At 36.2% G+C, this 24,463-nt stretch overlaps 1 protein-coding gene across 1 annotated transcript in view; it reads left to right on the top strand.

The window, feature by feature from the left end:
• chm (CHM Rab escort protein) overlaps positions 1-24,463 on the top strand; it is a 122,749-nt gene that overhangs the window by 28,738 nt on the left and 69,548 nt on the right. The window contains exons 3-8 of the mRNA XM_056446654.1: positions 2,236-2,308; positions 3,002-3,132; positions 7,592-7,868; positions 8,093-8,209; positions 9,895-10,015; positions 13,832-14,054. Coding sequence (XP_056302629.1) covers positions 2,236-2,308; positions 3,002-3,132; positions 7,592-7,868; positions 8,093-8,209; positions 9,895-10,015; positions 13,832-14,054 — 942 coding nt within the window. The remainder of the gene's footprint in view (positions 1-2,235; positions 2,309-3,001; positions 3,133-7,591; positions 7,869-8,092; positions 8,210-9,894; positions 10,016-13,831; positions 14,055-24,463) is intronic.

Here is a 24,463-nt window from a genome sequence, read left to right as displayed (position 1 = left end):
ATATCGTTGGAAAGTAGGGCTGCACAATATACAGTATCATTTCAGCATCAATATTGCAATGTGCGAATCTGCAGTAGTCACATCGCAAGGATCTATCAAATTGTGATTATAATTAACCAGGAGCTACAGATCAGAGCACATGATTTAAATGCAAAGTTTAACCTTATTTCTGTATAATAGTGTGAAATATTTTTATTTTGATGTGTTTTCAAGTGAATTTAAACAATTTGGGCACAAGAAATAACTAAGAATGATTGTTTATTTATACAATGAAGAGTACATGGTGTTATTTCACATGTGAAACTATTTAAAAATGATTTATTTTATTTTTATCATTGTTTGTTTTCCTCTGCTTTAATTAGTTGATTTTATGTACTTCTGATTAATTATGGATATTTTGTGCACATGCACTTGCCTACAGTATCCCAGACAAAGTAAAATGATGAATTCTTTCCAAATAGAGCAACTGAAGTTATCTTGTGAAATTATATTTGTATCGCAATGTAAATCATGGAAAAACTAAATATTTCAATGTCCATTGTTCCAATATCGAGCAGCCCTATTTGAAAGCTTTAAATGTCTAGTTTTCATATTTGGTGACTTTGAAAGAGATTACTGGGCAACAGTTATCTGTTAATTTGAAACAAGGATCAAAGTCATACATTGGGATGTGAATATAAGGAATATGCCACCCCATAAAAAAGCAAAAACAAATTAATATTATATTAAATACTATACTAAAATAACTATACATGCTCATCTGGAACATATATAGTTTCATTGTAAATAAACAGTTAAACGGTCAGAGGTGTCACTTTAAAAATGCACAGATTTAGCATTATAATGAAAGCATTTCTTTCCTAACTTTTCATGCTCATTTAAGACAAAGTTAGTTGTGTTTGAAAGAAAACCCAGCAAAATCGGCATCTTTAAATATTATTATTATTATTGTTAATATTATTATTATTATTAATAATAATAATTATGTGTATATGTCTGTTCAAATTGTCCAAACACGCACCCAAAACCCAGACTTTTGCTCCGCTTCAAATCACGTGTACAAAATACATTTGGGAATCTGTTTATCACGATGGAGCGCATCAGCTGAAAGTCACGTACACCGCTATATGACTGTTTTGAGGATTGCATAGGAGGGTCAACGGCGCCTGTAATGGAAAGGAAGAGAATCCCTCCATTTTTATATTTATTTCTAAGTGTTTTACATGTCTAAATAAAGCGAAAGCAAAGAACAGATTCACATTTAAAAGCAAGGGGCGTCCCCTGGTGGTTTGGTGGTATGGGTTGCTCTTTATTGCCACCATGCACAGAAAGATTAAAAATATGGGAGAAAAATGGGAACATACCTTTACAGGATTATAACGCAATAGAACTGTAAAATACAGGAGAATCCTGGGAAAAACGGGAGGGTTGACGGTTATGATCAGAGTCGTAAAGCATTACTTTGCTACAGCAATCCACTTGTAAAAAAACAGTTTTAGAAGCTAAACTCAAATCAAATATCACCAAACTCCCATACTACTTTAGAATTTTATGTCTGCTTTACAAATATTGACAAACGTATGATACATATGGTTTATATTCCTCAAAACATAAACAAAAATGTGGGGTCTTGTATGGTCACCAATGGAAACACTGGATCATATGGTGGTCATGTCTGATACTGCAGCCAAACTAATTTTTACAGAAAGCTCATTCTTTTTGAGATATCAACTTTAAATTTGGAATATAATTTTTTCAGATATTTATCATTGATGTTCTGTCAATACTAGGCTAAAACAGGCTTTGTAAAATACATTTGTTATGTAATATAATAAAATATACATTTGTTGTTTTATTATTTCCATACATATAAAGACAGATAACTTTTTTTTTTTACTTTTCAAACTTTCAAACTTGTTTCACTTCAGCTACACTCTGACATTAGCCTTCTTTAAAACGAGACCAAGCGTAAATCTGTGCAACAAAAGCTTTGAAGATTGACAATCATTTAAATTGTTTTAATGTCGTTTTCATGTCCATGTTCAAAAAGTGAAAATGGCATAAAATATTGAATATAGTTCAGTTAAGGGGTTAAATACTGTATTATTTGACATATTTTTGTTTAGTATTTTCAAGTAAAGATGCACAATGACTATGAAATGAGATCTGTGTAAACCGATGCACACAGACACTTTGGTGATGTTTAGCGAATTAATTATTCATTTTCATTTACAGGAGGAACTATTACGCTGGAAACTGGGCAAGCTTCACTTTCAATGGCCTGCTGTCGTGGATTGAAGAATATAAGGTTGTTATATTATGTCTTCTAGATTATGAGAATTGTACCAACATAACTTTTACATTTTAAAATTCTTTAATTAAAAAAAATGATGTATTATTATGTATTATTATTAATTATTATATACAGTTGAAGTCAGAATTATAAGCCCCCTTTGATTTTTTTTTTTTTCTTTTTTAAATATTTCCTAAATGATGTTTAACAGATCAAGCAAATTTTCACAGTATGTCTGATAATATTTTTTTCTACTTAGAAAGTCTTATTGTTTTATTTCGGCTAAAATACAACCATTTTAAGTTCAAAATTATAAGCCCCTTTAAGCTATATAGTTTTTCGATAGTCTGCAGAACAAACCATCGTTATTCAATAACTTTGCTAATAACCCTAACCTGCCTAGTTGACCTAATAACCTAGTTAAGCCTTTAAATGTCACTTTAAGCTGTATAGAAGTGTCTTGAAAAATATCTAGTAAAATATTATTTACTGTCATCATGGCAAACATAAAATAAATCGGTTATTAGAAATGAGTTATTAAAACTACTATGTTTAGAAATGTGTTTAAAAAAAATCTTCTCTCCGTTAAACAGAAATTGGAGAAAAAAATAAACTGGGCTAACAATTCAGGGGGGCTAATAATTCTGACTTCAACTGTATATTTTTGTTGTTGCTAATGTGTGGTTTTGTTTTCTATTGTGTGTTCAGAATCAGCAGGAGGTTCAGATCACAGAGTCGGAGCAAGAATGGAGGAGCTTAATTGAAGATGGAGAAGACGTGGTGCCTCTTAACTCTGTCGATTCCTCTATATCCAACTTAGAAATTTTCTGTTATGCCAGGTTAGGATTAATTTTGTTTCGCTTACAATTTGCACAAGTCAAAAACTGGTCCATTGCAAATTTATGATAGCAGGTTCTGTATGTTTTGTCTCTCTTTGGCGGGTTTAGTTCAGTTAAAATGAACTACTTAGAAAATATGAACACTGCGATCCAAACAGGCTTCAGTCTGCTTTCCAAATTAAATCTGCTTTAGATATGACAGCAACCTGAGCCAAAAATATTTAAATATAACAAAAATAGAACATGATACCATAATAACAATATGTGATTATAAAAAGGATCCAATTTACATTAACATTTATTAATTTAGCAGACATTTTTAGCTAAAGCAACTGACAAATAAGGAATAAAAATAAGGGCTAGTATAGCCCACAATAATGGCTAGTAAAACAAAGTTTTAGAAAGACATTATGGAAACCGATAAATCGGACGGAAATAAAAAGTTTTTTTTTCTTCGTCTCCAGCCATTAATAATTTTGTTCACAATTAAATTTACATATACGCTCAAAGAATATTTTGGTGCTTGTTCAAACTACTTATTTAAAATGAGCTGAAACAACAGCTAATTTTTTTAAGGACAACTTAATTGTTTTGTTCAATCAATTTCAAATTGTAAAAAACATTCATTTAACTTATTTAACTTCTATTTGCATTTAGATCATAGACTGCAAAAAAATATGGATGTAGTATCTATGACATCACCCATAGGTTTCTGAAGAGCGCAAATGAAGCTGCAAGTGGGCGTGGCTTACCGGCACAATTTTATTCACACATCATCGCTCCAACCGGGGTTAACCAAATAGAGGCAGAGCGTGAGCGGAGCTACGGACGCCTGCTAGCATTTTGCTTAGACAGGCTTTTCTTTGGCAGAAACGCTTAACACTTCATTACCTGCGACTTGTTTGTGTTCTGACCACATGTGCTTGGTTGTAAACTATATCAACTATATATTTTTCTACAGGAGGAAAATGTGAATTACTTTCAAATACTTCAAATATAGTCTATGTTAGTAAATGCAAGGCTATTGATGCAATCCAGTCAGAACACTGTATGACAATGCTTCAGGTGACTGTTTTATAACCTACTGCAAATCAATCTTTCAGATTCTGGAGTGCATTACAGGTCTAAAGAGAAGTATAAATGAAAATTTATCTTAAATAAAACAAATATATTTATAGATATAGTATATAAGTATATAATTTCACTCACCTGGAAAATGAAGGCAACTTGAGCACAATTAAGTGCACAGCATACCATATTATCTGATAATTGTAGGAAATAATTCCAAAAGGCAATTGACTGTGTAAAGCCACATAAAACAACACAAAAATACAATGTATATGCCGAGATCAGCAGCTAATCAGCTGGAATCAGCTGAGGTGAAGTGATGGCGCCCAGCAAGATCTTGCGGTCATTCAAGTGGCCATGCCTTTAATTATGCAACTTAATAAAATCAAAACAGATGAGTTATAAAAAAATTCACCCAACACAGTTGTCATGAAGGGTAATATTAGCTATATTAACAAAAATCTTTCTTTGTACCAGGCTGTAAACACCTTTTTTTCTGCTGTATAGTTGGCTATTTTAACAGTGGAGTGAATAGAAATTTGCTCTATTATGCAGCCAGGACTAGCGGAATTTCGATGAATAGCAGTTTGAGTTAATTCCGTATTTGCTTCACGAGGGAGAGCGGGAGGTTGCCACTTGGTTTGGATGAGATAAAAGGATTGTGTAGAATTTTATTTTATTTTATTTTTTATATATATTTTCAAATGAAATCATTTTGAATAACACGTTATATCAAATTATCTTTAAAAAATATTATCTTTGTGTATATTTAGTAACAATTTGTCTTGAAAATATTAACTTGAAGACTCCCACTATACCTCACAGCAAGAAGGTCGCTGGTTCAAACCCTGGCTGGGTCTTGGCATTTCTGTGTGGAGTTTGCATGTTCTCCCTCCCATGTCCGCATGGGTTTCCTCTGGGTGCTCCAGTTTCCCACAAAGTCCAAAAACATTTGGTATAGGTGAATTGGGTAAGGTAAATTATTCGTAGTGTATGTGTGCTAATGAGTGTATGGATGTTTCCCAGTGATGGGTTGCAGCTGGAAGCGCATCCACTGCGTAAAACATGTGCTGGATAAGTTGGCGGTTCTTTCTGCTGTGGTGACCCCGGAATAATAAAGGGACTAAGCCGAAAAGAAAATAAATGAACGAACTCCCACTATACCTATTTTAGACCATCTTCACCTCCTCAATCTTGCATCTTGCATTGGGGCATGCCATTATTATTCTCTCAATAATTTATGCAAAAATATTTAAGATATCATATTAAGGGGTGGCCAAACTTTTTATTATGAAGGGGCCAAAAACTAAACTTTGTTATATTTGGTAAATATATCAACCTGCATTGCATTAAATTTGCCTGGGTAATTTCAGCGTTTATTTCCTAATATTTAAAAATGATTACAAAACATCACTTTAAATGCCATTTAACTAATGCAGTATTTTTTTTTTACATTTTATAATGAACTTATTAGAGTAAAAAAAACAGAAAAAATCCCCTTTATATCACAATGGAGTTCTATGCTGAACACAGCCATTTTTTATGTTACACCCTTATTCCAAAATGGATTAAATTCATTTATTTCCTCAAAATTCTAGAAACAATACCCCATAATGACAATGTGAAAAAAAGATTTTTTTAAATTGTTGCAAATTTATTAAAAATAAAAAACCTGAAAAATCACAAGTACATAAGTATTCACATCCTTTGCTGTTAAACTCTAAATTGAGCTCAGGTACATTCTGTTTCCACTTATCATTCTTAAGATGTTTCAGCAGCTTAATTGGAGTTCAGCTGTGGTAAATTCAGTGAACATGATTTGAAAAGGCATACACCTGTCTATACAAGGTCCCAGGGTTGATAGTGCATGTCAAAGCACAAACCAAGCATGAAGACAAAGGAATTGTCTGTAGACCCCAAGACAGAATTGTCTCAAGGCACAAGGCAGGGTATGGTTACAGAAAAAATTCTGCTGCTCTGAAAGCTCCAATGTGCACAGTGGCCTCCATCATTCGTAAGTGGAAGATGTTTGGAACCACCAGGACTCTTCCTAGAGCTGGCCGGCCGTCTAAGCTGAGTGATCGGGGGAGAAGGGCCTTAGTCAAGGAGATGATCAATAACCCGATGGTCACTCTGTCTGAACTCCAGCGTTCTTCTGTGGAAAAAGTAGAACCTTACAGAAGAACAACCATCTGTGCAGCAATCAACCAGGCCTGTATGGTTAAGTGGCCAGATGGAAGCCATTCTCCGACATCTGAAGAACTCTTAGACCATAAGAAACTAAATCCTCTGGTCTGATGAGACTAAAATTTAACTCTTTGGAGTGAATGCCAGGCGTTACGTTTGGAGAAAACCAGGCAGCACTCGTCACCAGGCTAATATCATCCCTACAGTGAAGCATGTTGGTGGCAGCATCATGCTGTTGGGATGTTTTTCAGCAGCAGGAACTGGAAGACTAGTCAGGATAGAGGGAAATATAAATGCAGCCATGTACAAAGACATCCTGAATGAAAACTGCTTCAGAGTGCTCTTGACCTCAGACTGGGGCGACGGTTTATCTTCCAGCAGGACAATGACCCAAAGCACACTGCCAAAACATCAATGGAGAGGTTTCACAACAACTCGGTGAATGTTTCTGAATGGCCCAGCCAGAGCCCAGAGCTAAATCCTATTGAACATCTCTGGAGAGATCTGAAAATGGCTGTACATTTAATTTGAACATAATTTTGTAATTTTTTGTACCTAACAATAATTAAGATTTTATTAAATAAGAAATTAGAAAATTGTCATCTCTGTTATTGGTTTGAAAGGTTTAACAATAAGATAAACAGCTTTTATTAACAATCAAATGTTCCCTATCGCATTTAAGCATTTTGCGTTACTTTACATTCATAATGTATGTAGTTTACTGTAAATTATGAACTTGTATATCATTCCAGTTCAAGGAAAATGAATGGAAAATGCTTGAAATGTACCTGCAATTCTAGTTTGAGATTTAATAATGCCCAGAAAGAAAGCGCAAATCAAACTTCTGGATTGCATTGTATAGTGTAGTTCAATGTTTCTCAACCACGTTCCTGGAGGACCACCAGCATTGCATGTTTTGGATGTCTTCCTTGTCTATCACACCCATTACAGGTCTTTCAGTCTCTGCTAATGAGCTGATAATCTAAATCAGGTGTGTTTAGTGAATGAGACATGGAAATGTGCAGAGCTGGTGGAACGTGGTTGAGAAACACTGGTGTAGTAGACATATTTTTAAATCACTTCCATTTACGTACTCCAAGAAGAGCATGCATTTGTTATCTTAAGGTAAAATCAATGTTAAAAAGTCCTATCATCATTTTATTAGTTTTTCAGATGGTGTGGCTAATTGTCTTGTCTTTAATAGTGAGGAAGAAGAGCAAGAAGAGGAAACCAAAGTCCCGTCAACATGTCTGAATGCTGAAACTGTATCAGAAGAGGCCAACAGTGACTCTACAGAAACTCAAGACATGGTTACAAGTGATGAGCTACATGCATTGGATATTTCTGAACGCAGCCAGTCAGAGGAGGAGAAACAGCCAATCAGCAGCCCAGCAGATCCACCTGCAGAGGTGCAGAACAAGATAACCTATCAAAAGCTGTTAAAAGAGGGACGCCGGTTCAACATTGACCTGGTCTCAAAGGTTTGTGTTGGTTTTAAATGCTAAACGTTTAAAGGTTTTAAATTGAAGTATTAGTTATAAATATTAGTAATACAAGTTTTTTTTTAATCTTGATAGATAGATAGATATTATTACACTATTATATTACACTATTAGATAGTGATTGAAGTATGACGTCTAGCTTTAAATGAAGTTAGGCAGCAATAAAATGAAATTGATAGTGGTCTCTTTGACCCTCTTCAAAGCTGATGTATTCACGTGGTGCACTGGTGGATCTGCTCATCAAATCCAATGTGAGCCGATATGCAGAGTTCAAGAACATCGGCCGCATCCTCACCTGTAGAAATGGAAAAGTGGAGCAGGTATGGAACTGATATTTTCAGCTAAATGATTGTGAGAGTGTCTCTCTTCTGTCATTTTTTTCTGTTATCTTTATCTCTCTGTCTGTATTTCTTTGTCTATCTGTCTATTAATCTATTATCTGTCTCTTCCTTTCTTTTTTCTTCCTATTACCTGTCTGTCCTTATTTCCTTTCTTCTCTTTTATCTTTTTCTGTCTGTTTTTCCTTTCCTTCCTTCTTTCCTTTTTCCATTTTGCTGTCTGTCTGTTATCTTTATTTTTTCTTGTGTGTCTGTCTATTTATCTATATATTATCTGTCTTTCCTTTCTTTCTTTGTTTCTTTCTTTCATTCTTTCTTTATCTTTTGTTCGTTCTTTCTGTCTTTTTTTTTCTTTCTTTATCTTATTATTTTTCTTTTTGTTCTTTCTGTCCTTCTTTCGTTCTTTATCTTGTTCTTTCTTTTTCTTTTGTTCTTTCTTTATCTCTTGTTTTACTTTTTCTTTTTGTTCTTTCTTTGCCTTTTGTTCTTTGTTTTGTTCATAATTTTTTTTTGTTCTTTTTGTCTTTTTCTTTCTTTCTTTCTCTTTTTCTTGTTCTAGTTCTTTCTGTGGTTTTTTTTGTTCATTTTTATCTTTTAGTCTTTTCTTTTTGTTCTTTGTCTTTTTCTTTCATTCTTTATCTTTTGTTCTTTCTTTCATACCTTTTTTCTTTTTTATTCTTTTTCTTGTTCTTTATCTTATTCTTACATTCTTTATCTTCTGTTTGTTCTTTTGTTCTTTCATTTTCTTGTTCTTTCATTCGTTTTTTTTCTTTTGTTCTTTTTGTCTTTTGTTTTTATTTTCTTGTTCTTTTGTGCTTTTTTCTTTCTTTTTGACTTTTTTGATCTTTCTTTCTTTCTTTCTTTCTTTCTTTCTTTCTCTCTTTCTTTCTTTCTCTCTTTCTTTCTTCCTTTCTTTCTTTTATCTGTCTTTCCTTCCATTCCTCTTTCCTTTTCTGTCTGTTTTTCCTTCCTTCTTTCCTTCCTTTTTTGTCTGTCTATTATTCTGCCCTGTCTGTCTGTCTATTTACAGTATCTATGTCTTTATTCCTTTTGTTCTTTACTTTTTTCGTATCTATCTATCTATCTATCTATCTATCTATCTATCTATCTATCTATCTATCTATCTATCTATCTATCTATCTATCTATCTATCTATCTATCTATCTATCTATCTATCTATCTATCTATCTATCTATCTATCTATCTATCTATCTATCCAAAATTCTCTGTCCTTTGTGGTTTTCTGATGACTGCATTACATTTTAGCTCTAATATGAAGCATATGATTCAAATTATTGGAGCGTTTCAGACAAGAAAAAAAATGATTAAATTGATTTTGTGTCCTCCATTTCTATTTACTAATGTACCTGATAAGAGCATTTGACGCAAAAGGTGTTTCTCATTTCACTAAATGCCGCATTGCAATGCAAAATCCATCTGTGTGAGTAATTTAGGGCTAAAGGTAAGCTGTTTTTCTCACAAATGTTACATCCCCCTCTGTACTGAGTGCTATAAATATATATATATATATATATATATATATATATATATATATATATATATATATATATATGTGTGTGTGTGTGTGTTTATTTATTTATTTATTTATTTATCTCACATGAACCATGTCATTAACCTGCTCTGTCCTGTTTCTTCCTCCAATGAAGGTCCCATGTTCACGGGCAGATGTGTTTGCCAGCAAGCAGCTGACCGTGGTGGAGAAGCGCATGCTGATGAAGTTTCTTACCTTCTGTCTGGACTTTGAGCAGCACCCAGAGGAGTACCAGGGTATGACCCCTCGTGTTTGTTTGCCTGCAGCCTTCTGCTTTACATGCTACATCAGAGATCTGTCAAAGATACTTAATGTACCTTGCAGGTTAAATGAAATTAAAAGGTATCATTTTTAAAGTTGAGATGAATTCCAAACTGACATTTACATTTTCGTCATTGTCCAAAGCTAAAATTAACTATCATGAATGTTATGAATGTCTTATTGTGCAGTTCACCAGTGCATAACAACTGCAAAGACAGAATTTGTGGACAGGAGAAGCATTATTAATCAATTATGTTATAGCCTAACATCTAAAATCCAGTCAAAGGTCAATGCATAAATTCAAATTATTTCCCTTTTCTTCACTATGTCACACAGACTTCAATGAATAATTATGTAAATATCATAATGTATGTTTTTATATACCTATTTTTTTTTTATATTTGTATTTTTAATAATATTTTTGAATATGCATAAATAAAATTGGAAATATGTTTATTTTTACGTACATAACTAAATGTAAAAGTTGAAGTTTTCCAAATTCATCGTTCCAAAAAACTTTCACAAACTACATCAAAAACATTTATGCTTGCAATTACACCTCTGGAGCTGTAGTTAGAAACATAGTTCCTGGCTGTGTTCTATTCCAAGTTATCCCCCCTAAGCCCTATTCATTTAGAACATTCTAACATTTAAACTAGAAACGATTAAAAAAAAAAAGCTTTAAAAGTCATCTCTCTTAGGTGTAATTTGCCTTCAAAGTATTTTTACAGTTCTGTTTTAGCGATCTTCATTTACAATTGCGCACCCTTCGTAGTGCACTTTGAAATCATTTATGCAATTTTGAACACAGCCGTGGCTCATGACGAAAGCTATAGGTTACCTATTATTTAAAAGCAGAATTTATGTTACATCTCCAAAGCTTTGGGAAAACAAAAAAAAAAAGCATATGGTAATGCTTTTAATTTATAGTAGGTTATTTATTAAGTATCTATACTGTATATGACGTGGGCCTGTTGGTTAGAACATTTCTGCAGTGGTTTGCATGTGTCAGATTTTAAAAGTAGACTTTTCAAAGAACAAAAAACAAATAAAAAATACCCTGTAATACACTGTAAAAATTATAATAATCATTATTATGAGTATTATTATTAAAGTAGAATTTCATTTGCTAATAATTAATAAATGTTAAATTTCATTTCTTAATAAATAGCTTCATTATTTATTTATTTAAATGATTTACATATGATATTACGTGTCAGCTTTTGTAAGTGATTTAATGTTTTAAAATAGAACATGTAATTCTCAATAATATTTGTAAAGGAAACACAGGCCCTATATGTGCCATCTACATATATTTCAGTTAATATGAAAAGCGAGTGCATGTTTTTACCAAAACTAATATTGGATTTTTGCACAACATATTGCACAAAGAAATTATGGATTTTTTTCTCTAAAGAAGTTGTTACTCCAGCCCTTTTACAGCGTCATTATGGCCGATTTACGTTATTAGCGATTTACGTTATATTAACTAACGTGGTTCAAACGCTGGTTCTGCAACAGAGAAACTACAGGTTTTGGGAAACACTCGTCACCACATCGTTCTTTTCTCAAACGATGCATTGTACTATGATAGTTCAGCTGCGAGTTACATCGTCGTTTGGGAAAAGCACCCCAGAAAGCAATGCTTCAAATTTATGCGGTTCAGTTTTATATTACACACCGAATGGAATTCTTTTTGCTGTCTTCAAAGATGTAGATTTAAGTTCAGGTCAGAATGTACAAAGGTTAATTGCACATTAGCATATACACAGAGACTTATACACAGGCTTTCATACCATTTATAATGGCATTTAGGCACAATGACAATCAGTATATCTTTTTCCAGCATCTGTGTTTTTTCTCTTCAAAGGTTATAATCAATCCGAATGTCTGTGTACTCAGTTTAAATAGAGATTAGAGTTGCAAATGTCCTTTTAATCCCTTCGTGCATGTTTAAAATGTGCATAAAAAGTGAATAACATGCTATAATAGTTTATACAACAGTGCTGTCTGGTTCTAGAATCTGATTGGTTGATAGCTGTGTGATATAGTACTAATAACAGCACTCTTACAGCCTCTTCACCCTTGTGTATTAGTCTGCCCACAGAGTGTGAGCAGATGAATAACATTAGTACAGTTTGACAAATATTGCAGCTGTTGAACAACATAATGTACTTTTAAGGCATTTTTAGGCGAGAATGCAGTTGTTTGCAACTGAGCAGTTTATTTATAAGGATAGTGCCTATTTTAAATATTCATAATTTCTTAGATCTGCAGCCATCAGCCTGTCATACTGAGCAGAGCAAAGAGTGTTGATGTTCCGCCACAAGATGTCAACAGAGACCGCATAGTAGTCCTTATGCTGTGTTAGAACAGAAAAACCCACAAAGTTTTGGAAAAGTCATGGAAATTAGTGTAACAAATATCTGTATACTTGAATTAGGGCTGCGCGATATTGGAAAAATCTAACATTACCATATTTTTTATTTCTGTGATAGATTTTGCGATGTGAATACAATTTCACCACAGGAGTGAATCTCGAATAATATATAACAAATAAATTACAAGCATAGATAAATAAAATATAGTAAAATAAAAGTGAATTCTAGTATTTACTACTCAGGTACAGATATTGAATAATCAACACTGCAAAGTCTTCATTGTATATTGTTTAATCTTTATTAAAGTTACAAAAAATGTCTTGTGGTGTTCACACAGTCACAGGCCTTAAAGGGACAGTTTACTCAAAGATTAAAATGTACTCTATATTATACTATAATCCCAACATTGCACATCCTGGGGTGTGATTATTGCAGATGCACACATTGCGATCCTGAAACTATACATTGTGCAACCCTAACTTGAATATAGGTTAGTTTTCTTTACTTCTTTTCTGTCCAAAAACTCACATTGTTAGTGCTATGTAAGCATTATCAAAATAAATGTTACATAGATATAAAAACAAATTTAAACAAAACAGATTGTTGTGTGTTCTATGATATGCTGTAATAAATTTGAACGTCATTGTTTTACTTATTATTTACTATGTATATGTAGACATTACATGAAACATTACGTCATGAAAGTGTACTTGAAAGTTCTGGAAAAGTCATGGAATTTTACTAGTAAAAATGTGTATGAACCCTGTTTATTCTCTGTGCGTTCACCATGGTTGAATAAATGAATGAATGAATAAATGAATGAATATTAGAAACTCATAGACAGCTAAACATTTCGGAGGGAATAGGGAGAACATAAAAATATATTTTTATTACTCATTTATGAATAGAATTTTTTTCTGACTTTTTTCTGATTCAAAAAGAACGGAAAAAATACCGTTTCTCATCTCATGCGCATGGGCCTGCTTGTACAACACTGAAATACATCACATTCGATCAGCCAATCGCATACGGTCTAGTCACAGGACTTCAAATATTTCAACATATCCGCAGCTCAAATCGGATCCGAATTTTCCACATACAGAGGTGATCGGAACTCCACGCAGCTCTCCCGGACTACTCTCCATTGGAAATGAATGACTTTCGGTCTGTCGCTTGTCCTTTGTCGTGTGCAGTGGATTGGCAGGTTAAGGCACTCGGCCTGTAGCCTCGAGCCAATGCACGCCTCCCACCAGTGCTGATATACAGCCATATCGCACTGCTACCTGTGTAATGTTGCTCATGTATTTCATTATATCTTCTGCTCTCTAGCTGTAATACATCTAATAGTAGATCATATTAGGTTGTTCTCGTTTTTATTTTTGCAATAATAGATTTAAAATTGTCTTTTAGATTACTCCGAGAAACCGTTTAATGAGTTCCTGAAGAGTAAGAAGCTCACTGAGAACCTTCAAGATTTTGTCCTGCACTCAATCGCTATGGTGACGCAACATACCCTGACGGAGGAAGGACTAAAGGCCACACAGCACTTCCTGCGATGCCTGGGTCGCTACGGCAACACTCCCTTCCTGTTCCCTCTCTATGGCCTTGGAGAAATCCCACAGTGCTTTTGCAGGTAAACTTTACATGATCCTTTTAAGGAAATTGTTAAAAGACCTTTTTAGGTGGCTTCACATCTGGGTTATTTTAAATAAATCACTTTAACTGAAATTTTTTGAAAAATGTCACTTGAGGGCTAATAACCCCCCCCATCTCCCTTTTGGTTTATCACACCTGAGTTTCATTTCCCAAGCCACACCCAGGTCTGATTGCTGCCACAGCTGTTCACAATCACAAAATCACTTAAATAGGACCTCCTTGATAAAGTGAAGTAGACCAAACAATCCGTAAAACCTAGACATCATGCTGAGATACAAAGGATCCAAACATCCCACTGTATTTGTGTGTGTGTAAATGTGTATGTGTGTATATGCATGTATTTATTTATTTATTTATTAGGGGTTGCAGAGGCTATTTGAATTCTATTATGTCGACTAGCCATGTGCACAGATCATATGATTTTGACATGAACAATATGACAACCTTACAAATGAGGACAGATCAAAAACCTGGTGGGTCATTTCAGCAAAGAACTGAATCGTCAGCTACTTAGATCGCCTAATACCCTACAGCAGATGCTAGCCAATCACATTCATGCAACACTGGACAATTATTGTAATTGTCTGTTTACAAAAGGTTGACAAATTTTGTGAATCAACCACAAAGCGCAGGTATGGCAAACATTATAGCTTGTGTGAATATCATTATAGGCACATTTAAACTACTGTGCTGAACTGGTAGAGCGTATGTGTGCATGACGTCACTACTCAGTTTCCTGGCTCTTAATTTTTTTATAGCTGGCTAGGTGAATGTTTGGGATTCCAAACGTTCTGTCCCAAAAACAATATTACTGTCCATATTCTGTCCATATTACTGTTGACGTTACACTTACATTATCAAAGCAGCAGCTGATGCATATGTACTGTAATACATCCTAAAGAGTTGTGTTGTCAGCACCACCATGGAAAATAAATCTGTGTGCCGGACTGGGTCGGCATGGAATGCTTAATTAAACTAGACTATTCGGCCTGATGGTGGAAAAGTGGCTTTTGTCTTTCATGAGTCTGACGATGGTGTTACCAAAGTCCCTTTAAGGCTAGTCATTTCACTCGGTAGCCATCTTTGAAATGGGCATTCTGTCTGAATGGGGAAACATCAAATTCTCCAAAACTGTTAACCAAGCTTACGATTACATATTTGGAATCACCAATAAAATTAAATAACAACCATCCCATAAGCTTCATTTCTACGTTCGAATCAAACAAAATCTGCATTTTTCAGGTTGCCCAAGCTAATGCGCACTCAAAAGGTATGAGATCACAACACCAACCTATTTTATTGCCATGTTTCAAATCATGCTGGTCTTCTGAAGTAATTCACAACTTGGTTTGGATGGGAAAATGTCCTCCAGAAATGACATCGACTCTTTGTTTACAAGTTTGTGGGCGTTTGAGTAGTTGCTGTCATGTGATGTGCGTTTGACAGCACGATCTGTACATTGGGTTAGTTTCATACAGATAAAAAAAAACATTTGTGTTCAAGTGTAAGTTGAAAAAAAGTACATTTAAAAATACAGATTTCAAGCTTTATCTCTATATATTTATTATGTCTGAGAAGCAAGTATTCGCTGAGATTCCAGTGTGTTTGTTGAACACAAAAACACAGGTCTGGTCTGAGTTTCTCACCCGGAGAAACGTCAGTCGTTAGTGATCTTTGATTGGTTCCTGTACTAGTAGGCGAGGCTTCATTTGTCATATTGACCATTACACATTTCCCCATTCAAAACTATATGAGTCTTGTGTATTCTAAAGTCGTTGACATTACTTTTGTACTAATAATATTTATTATTGTTACATTCTTATTGAATGTTTCAGCATTCAGCATTTGTGTAAAATTAGCCAGCGTTATTGTTGCGTTTTTAGGGATTTGTGCCGTGTTCTGTGAGTTGACTGAATTTATTTTGCACTAAAATTAGTCAGTTCAAATGTCCAGATGTTTCTGCAACTTGTTCTAAATTGCCTGGCAAAATTTGTATACCATTTTTACATTTTAGGAGAAATTGTAGCAGTTATTGATGCTTTTACAAGCAGTTATTGGTACTTCTCACAAAGTTAATAAAAATTCACAAAAAAATGCGTTTTTGAGATGCAGTGTTCAGAAATGCTTCCACCATGTTGCTGTTGTCATGTCAACTTGCTACACAGAAGCTTGCAATGCTTGCCTTGCCTCCAAGTTTTTCTAATTGGTCCACTGCTCTGAAACTAACAGTAATGAGCGCCACTGTGTAAAAGGTGAAACTCTTCACCCGGCATCTAAAAAATGCTGTGCTCGTGTGTGATGAACTATAGCAGGCAGCTAGCTCTTTGCATCTAACATGGTAGCCCACTGAAGCTAAGCAGGGCTGTGCCTGGTCAGTACCTAGATGGGAGACCACATGGGAAAGCTGGAAGTGGTGTTAGTGAGACCTGCAGGAGCTCTCAATCTGTGGCCTGTGTGGGTCCTAATGCCCCAGTATATTGATGGGGACTTTATACTGCTCAGTGAAGGCCATCTTTGGAATGAGATGTTAAACCGAGGTGACTCTGTGGTCGTTAAGTCCCAGGATGTCCTTCAAAAAAAGAGTAGGGGTTTAACCCTCGGCATCCTGAGCAAATTTGCCCACTGGCCTCTGTCCAGCATGGCCTCCCAACCATCCGCATATCATAATTGGCTTCATCACTCTGTCTCCCCTTCACTAATCAGCTGGTGTGTGGTGTATGGTCTGGTGCAATATGGTTGCCGTCACGTCATCCAGGTGGATGATGCATTCTGGTGGTGGATGAGGAGATTCCCTCACAAATGTGAGTGAAAATGTAAAAAAACGCTTTGAGTGTCCAGAAAAGCGCTGTATAAATGTAAGGAATTATTATTATTATTATAATTATTATTATTATTATGCTTTGTCAACTGCATTCACAAAAGCAATGGAAATACAAAGATTCTGTCTTATCTTGTGCACATGTGAGGTTTTTCTGTACATACAAGAACAAGCCTGGGTCCGCTGCCCCCACTGTTATGGATGAACATAATAGAGCTGGCAGTTTCATTAAAAGAGATTTCAGTTTTGAAGCTTACTGAATCATATGCACAATTACTGTTTTCTTATTTTTTAGGAGAGAGTTGGGATCAACCTTTTTTTAAGTTTAATATGCAGTCTCCTAATCATAAAGTTATACATTTCATTATTCTATTTCTATTATTCTTTTCACTTTATCACAAGAAGCTTTTAAGCTATGTAGCTCTTTTTGACAAAACAAGTCTGCCTGTTCAAAATAAACAAAAAAGCACCTGAAAGTTCTTGTTTATTCTTGTTGTACCGAACCGTGACCTCTGTGCACTTTTCACAATATTCGGTATTATAGTCAACTTGAAAAGTAAGTTGCAATGTTTTGTGAATTTTATCTTATTCAAACATCTTGGATCTTTATTTTTCCTCTTCATATCGGGACTTGTGGATTGATGGATTTGCTCTTCAGTTTTTGGACTTTCAGCAGTAAAATTTTCTAAACTGAGATTCAACTCTGAAACCTGGACTGACACAGTTTCAATTTACTAGAACTTCTATTTTAAGCTGCTTTGACACAATCTACATTGTAAAAGCGAAATAGAAATAAAGATGAATTGAATTGAATCTTCTCGAACAAGAAAAAAACTGTAACTTGGTTGTTTTGCTGCTGTTGCTTTGATCAGCCTTGATAGGTTGTCTCACTTGTAATTTGAAGTTTAACAAAACCATGATATCCCCTTTTAATTTTCAATTTTGGGGTCTTTACAACTCTGCTTTAGCTCACACGCTCTCATCTCTTAGGGGGAAGGGAGAAAGCAGGCCGTTAGAAGGAGGGTCAGAGCTCTGCAGGACTGTGAGTGTTTGCTTTTAGCACTTTGAGTCTGCTGGGAGCAGTGCTGTGAAACGGTGGCACTTAGAGACGAGCAGTCTTCAGCCGCGTGCCGCTGAGAGGAATCATCATCACAGAAACCATGAGCTGGCGTCAGGCCAGGTTACAGAGAACATTTCCCCAAAGACAAGCCGAGCAGTCGAGTGTTTATCTAAAACTCACATATGACTCCAATCTCTTGTTTGAGCTTCACTCTGAGAAATAAATCTGTTTACTTGCACGTTACATCAGTGAGGTTGTAGAGCTGAAATGCATAAAGTAGGCCAGTTCTGATTGAGATGGCAGAGCAATTGTTAAAACTTGCAACGTAAATATGTCAGATAGACATCGATATTTAATCTTTAGTCGATTTAATTATAGCGTCTGAAGTTTCTGATTTGGATTGTTTCTGCTGTTATGTAATCATGTTCTGCAATTTTTATCTTAACTCCATGTAAAGGCAACTTAACCCTCCATCTTACAATTTAAGCCTGACGTGTCTCGACTGAGAGATCTGTGAATTTTAATGTGCCTCCTCGTCTGCAAGGTAGATTAATTAGCATTTTTGATTTCCATAGTTTTCCACTAATCACCCTTGCTGACATTCAGATAAGCACGCTAGCGCACTGAGGCATGAACCCACCTGCAAGCTGTCCATCATATATGGGGGAGAAAGCGAAAAACAGTTGTCGTCAGTGACTTTTTTTTCTTCATGTCTTCATTTTAAATTAACGTCTTTCTTTTAATTGTCAAATGTGGTTTACAGAATGGATCAGGTAAAATGCACACTGAAATATAAATGGAAAGGGAATTTTAGTTAAAAAAAAATATATATATATATATCTAAGGTCCCAGTAGGTCTTAAAGGGAGGGTATCATTTAGGGTTATTTACAGTGTTATTCATGCAAATCTAACAGGCTCATTCTGAAAACGTAGCCCTATATACATTTCTGGAGATCATGAATTATGTAGCCAGAGCGAAGTATGGTTGCATTTCATCTTTAAAACGAATGATATGGGGCCGCGCTGGGGCCTGCGCCGTCACACGCTGTCCTTTTCTCGCTTACCAGCTAACCACTTAATTCCATATGGACTGCTTTTCCGCTATTACCAGTTTGTTCGGTAGCTCGTCATGTACGTCGACGAACTTGAGAAGCAGAGCAGAATTGACCACAACAACGGGGTTTGAGTCCAGTAAAGAACAGTTCCAGAAAGCAGGTAAGACAAAAACAAAATAAACAAATAAATAACAGGGTGAAAATGTGGTAAAATCTGAAAACGTTGTCCGAGCTTGTCAGAAACGGACGCGAGACTGACATGTGAAAAACAAAGGAGAAGACCGAAAAACAAAGGTGCAAAGCATTCTTTCAGCAACCTAAAACATGAACAAACTGCCATGTTTAACTATTATCATCGTCACCTTTTGGACTATTATAAACTCAGAATGATTGAAATACTTTCTAACAAGAGGTTACATGTGCTGGTGAAGATTAAAGATACAGATAAGAGGTTTGCACTGACTGTGGGCTATGTTTCGTGTTGTTTTTGAACCTAAATAAGGAATAAATGAATGCTGTGTGTAGTTTTTCTGTAGTTGGTAACATATTAGAGACTGTAAGGTTCTGTATGTGTTCATATATGTTGCATTTATTTATTTATTTTATGTAATTGCAGACGTTACAGTAGGCTATTTAACACTCATTGATCAGCAGTTATAATCAAATCATATTCATAGAAAGATTGGTAATGAACATTTTTAGACAAGTATTTATCTGTTTTGTGAGAAATGCTTCTCATGTGATATATGAACGACCCGTATGGCTTTACTTTGACATTTTCTCGAGAGAGAATGATATTGACTGAAACTTTCTATCATACACCACACCCACCAAAAGTGGTACCTGTTGGTACCTATTTAGGAGTGGAAACGCAAGCCTGATTAAGGTGACCTGTACCTACCCATTCTGTACCATATGGCCAGTTTCCACTGAGTTGTATGGTACAGTACGGTTTGGTTTGGTACGCTTTTATGGCCGTTTCCACTGTCAAAAGGCGTACTGAACTACTCAGTGGAAACGGGCCATGAGGGAGAAATTTTCCTTTGGGGTGAAATATCTCTTTGATGCCAAGCGATTGCTTATGATTTCCGGTTGTAAAATTATGATATGAAGTTAGTGTTATTATTGCAATATGTTTTAATACATTGTAAGAGCTGATATTTTATCTTCCTCATATTTTGAATGAGCAGCTGGTAGTAAAGAATCTAAATCTTCTATATGCTCTGTGTTTTGAATCAAGACCAAATAAAAAAATGGTAATATCAGGAAAATTCATTTATTTCAGATCATTTTGTACACAAACCAGGTAAACTAGACATTCCCTAAAATACAGTGCATCTGGAAAGTATTCATAGTGCTTCACTTTTTCCACATAAGTATTCACAGCCTTTGCTCAATACTTTGTTGATGCACCTTTGGCAGTAATTACAGCCTTTAGTCTTTTTGAATATGATGCCACAAGCTTGGCACACCTGTCCTTGGGATTTTTTGCCCGTTCCACTTTGCAGTACCTCTCAAGCTCTATCAGGTTGGATAGGAAGCAGCGGTGTACAGCCATTTTCAGATCTCTCCTGAGATGTTCAATAGGATTTAGGTCTGGGCTCTGGCTGGGCCACTCAAGGACATTCACAGAGTTGTTATGAAGCCTCTCCATTGATGTTTTGGCAGTGTGATTTGGGTCATTGTCCTGCTGGAAGATGAACGGTTGCCTCAGTCTGAGGTCAAGAGCACTCAGGTTTTCATTCAGGATGTCTTTGTACATTGCTGCATTCATCTTTCCTTCTATCCTGACTAGTCTTCCAGTTCCTGCTGCTTAAAAACATCCCCACAGTATGATACTGCCACCGCCATACTTCACAGTAGAGATGGTATTAGCCTGGTGATGAGCGGTGCCTGGTTTTCTCCAAACGTAACTCCTGGCATTCACTCCAAAGAGTTAAATTTTAGTCTCATCAGACCAGACAATTTTGTTTCTTATTGTCTAAGAGTCCTTCAGATGTGTTGGGCAAATTCCAGACAGTGAGTGGCTTCTGTCTGGCCACTCTACCATACAGGCCTGATTGGTGAATTGCTGCACAGATGGTTGTCCTTCTGTAAGGTTCTCCTCTCTCCACAGAAGAACGCTGGAGCTCAGATAGAGTGACCATCGGGTTATTGATCACCTCCCTGACAAAGGCCCTTCTCCCCCAATCACTCAGCTTAGATGGCCAGCCAGCTCTAGGAAGAGTCCTGGTGGTTCCAAACATCTTCCACTTATGGATGATGGACGCCACTGTGCTCATTGGAACTTTCAGAACAGCAGAAATTTTTCTGTAACCTTCCCCAGCCTTGTGCCTCAAGACAATCCTGTCTCGGAGGGCTACAGACAATTCCTTTGTCTTTATGCTTGGTTTGTGCTTTAACATGCACTGTCAACCCTGGGACCTTATATAGACAGGTGTATGCGTTTTCAATTCATGTCCAATCAACTGAATTTACCACAGGTGAACTCCAATGAAGCTGCTGAAACATCTCAAGAATGATCAGTGGAAACCGAATGTACCTGAGCTCAATTTAGAGCTTCAAGGCAAAGGCTGTGAATACTTATGTACATGTGATTTTTCAGGTTTTTATTTTTAATAAATTTGCAAAGATTTCAAAAAATATTTTTTCACATTGTCATTATAGGGTATTGTGTGTAGAATTGTGAGGAAATAAATGAAATAAATCCATTTTGGAAAAAGGGTGTAACAAAAAAAATGTGAAAAAGTTAAATGATATGAATACTTTACGGATGCACTGTATATTTACTTATAGATGTTGAAAGACAAAGTCAAACCCATTTGGAACTTTATGGTGGCAAGTGAATAATTACAAAATTTGTCTTTTGAGTAGGCTATTTTTTATGTGAACATGGAACTGAAGTAGTGACAGATATTTTCTGCCATATTGAATTGTGCATCCGTGTGTAACATTATTGAAAACAACAAATGTAGGATTTAAACTTGATTCTATAGATCATCTATTGATTGGATGTTTTAAATGTGGTTGTTGGACTTTAATAATGGAGGCAGATGAATGCAAGCTTGCAAGGTTTGAATGTATGCTGTTTTTTTTCGGAAATTTACAAAATTTTCATTTGATGCTGACTCAAAGTATACACCATGTGCCGTTTGCCAGCTTGAATTATATTGTTACAGAATGTCAAAATAGATGGGTAAGCACACTGTTGTAAAGGAATGAAATAAAGCACTGCACAGAGAGATAACAGAAGGCAAAAGAGAGCAGAGCGGGCGAGAAAAAGAAAATATGGACCACAGAGGGGACAAAAGCGAGGGATTGAGAGACAAAAGTCAGAAGGGGAGAGCAAGCAAGGGAGGCGGCTTCATTCATCACACTGATACCTGCTTGCAGGTGATAGATGGATAGATGGAGGTGCAAACTCAATAATGCTCACTCTCTCAGTTATTCACAGATCAGCGAGCAGCTCCGCTAATATAGTGATGAAATGCTTTCACCGTCCCCACTCGCATTATCCCTCAAGTTTTGACAGCAGAGACTTTTTAATTTCTAAATAACCTTTGGCACTCTGACTGCCATCTTCCGTCTTCTGTGCCCCATTCCGGTTCCTCTGTCTCACTTGCCGGGATGTTCTTTGGAGCCGGTGTGATCCATTCAGCCCAGTAAACACATTTGGCCGTGACAGGTTATGATTTGCACCTGCGATCGCGGCGCTCCAATCAGACAACAGTCAAACAGAAACAGATTGAGAGGACGGGGAAATGCATTAATTAGACGCGATGATTGTCTTTGCGGCATTCCCTCACACATCGCATTTCCTCTCTGTCATTGGTTTCCCTCCCCCTTTGCCACGCGTTCTCAGGGAGCAATAAACATTTAATTTATTCAGATCCAAACAGGATTTAATTTTCGCAGAGAAAGGCCTGCCAGCCAGCATGGCGCTTTGTTTTCTTTTAATTATTGGCCAACCATTAGCCCCCCACTCGGCTTCCAGCACCCTAGATTACAAGCGAATTTGCCGGCAATGAACCTGACAGGTAAGTGGTCTTTGCTGCGTCTGGTAATTTTGTTTGTTTAGCATCTCCTGCACAGTAAGGGGATTTATTGTCAGTGCGCACAGAACTCTAATAAAACCTTCTCTCTTTTTTTGGGGAGGAGAGGGGGGCTCCCAGGAGCATTCAGAAATGTTTTTTCCCCCCAAAAAACATTTTGGTTTTTGAGGAGGAGGAGCGTGTCCAAATCTGCCATAAGGTTTTTTGTTGTTGTTGTTGTTGTTGTTTTGTTGTGTTGTATTGCTTTAATCAAGTGAGTCAATCTATTCTTCCCTTTGTTTAATAGACTGAGATTTAACTGGTCACTAGGGATGCATTCCAGATCTTTTAGATTAATGGCTTCAATTCCGGCCCATTATTGACTATCTGTTGGGAAATTGTACAGATTGTTTTGCTCTTTTGTTTAAAGAAGGTTAGTGTTACATTTTGGGTTCTAATCAAAACGGACAAAAAAAATAAAGCTATATATAAATTAGTGCCGAGCAAAGATTAATCGTAATTAATCGCATCCAAAATAAAAGTTTTGATAATATATGTGTGTGAACTATATATATTTATTATGTATATGTGATACACATGCATAGAAAAAAAACCACACAAAACAACTTTGTTCCATAGACATTTTAAATGCATATAGAATTTGTATCATATGTGCATGCATGTGTATGTTTATATGTGTACACACACTTAAACTATGTTTTTTGGCCGATGGTTGAACTTAGGATCCAGGAGGAACAATGCAGTTTTCGTCTAGGGCATGGTACATTGGACCAGCTCTATACCCTCACCAGGGTGTTCAAGGGTTCATGGGAGTATGCCCAACCAGTCCACATGTGTTTTGTGACTTGCTGTGGGAGTATGGGTTCAGAGGCGCTCTGTTAAGGGCCAACTCGTTCCTGTATGAACGGAGTAGGAGTTTGGTTTGCATTGTCTGCAATAAGTCAGACTTTTTTCCAGTGCATGTTGGACCCCAGCAGGGCTGCCCTTCGTCACCAATTCTGTTTATAATTTTTATGGACAGGATTTCAAAGCGCAGCTTTGGGCTAGAGGGAGTCCGGTTCAGGGACCACAGGATTTCATCTCTGTTATTCGCAGACGATGTTGTTTTGTTGGCTTCATTGAATATGGACCTTCAGCATGCACTGGGGCAGTTTGCTGCAGAGTGTGATGCGGCTGGGATGAGAATCAGCACCTCCAAGTCCGAGGCCAAGGTGCTCCACTGGAAAAAGGTGGTTTGCCATCCCCAGGTTGGAGGAAAGTCCTTACCCCCAGTAGGAGGAGTTCAAGTATCTTGGGGTTTTGTTCACAACTGATGGACGGATGGAACATGAGATTGACAGGCAGATTGGTGCAGCGGCAGCAGTAATGTAGTCAATGTACCGGTCCATTGTGGTGAAGAA

This window comes from Danio aesculapii, chromosome 21 (genome assembly GCF_903798145.1).
Source record: "Danio aesculapii chromosome 21, fDanAes4.1, whole genome shotgun sequence".
NCBI classification, from domain to species: Eukaryota; Metazoa; Chordata; class Actinopteri; order Cypriniformes; family Danionidae; genus Danio; species Danio aesculapii.
Note: the sequence above shows the minus strand (reverse complement) of the source record. Positions and strands in the feature narration are given on the sequence as shown.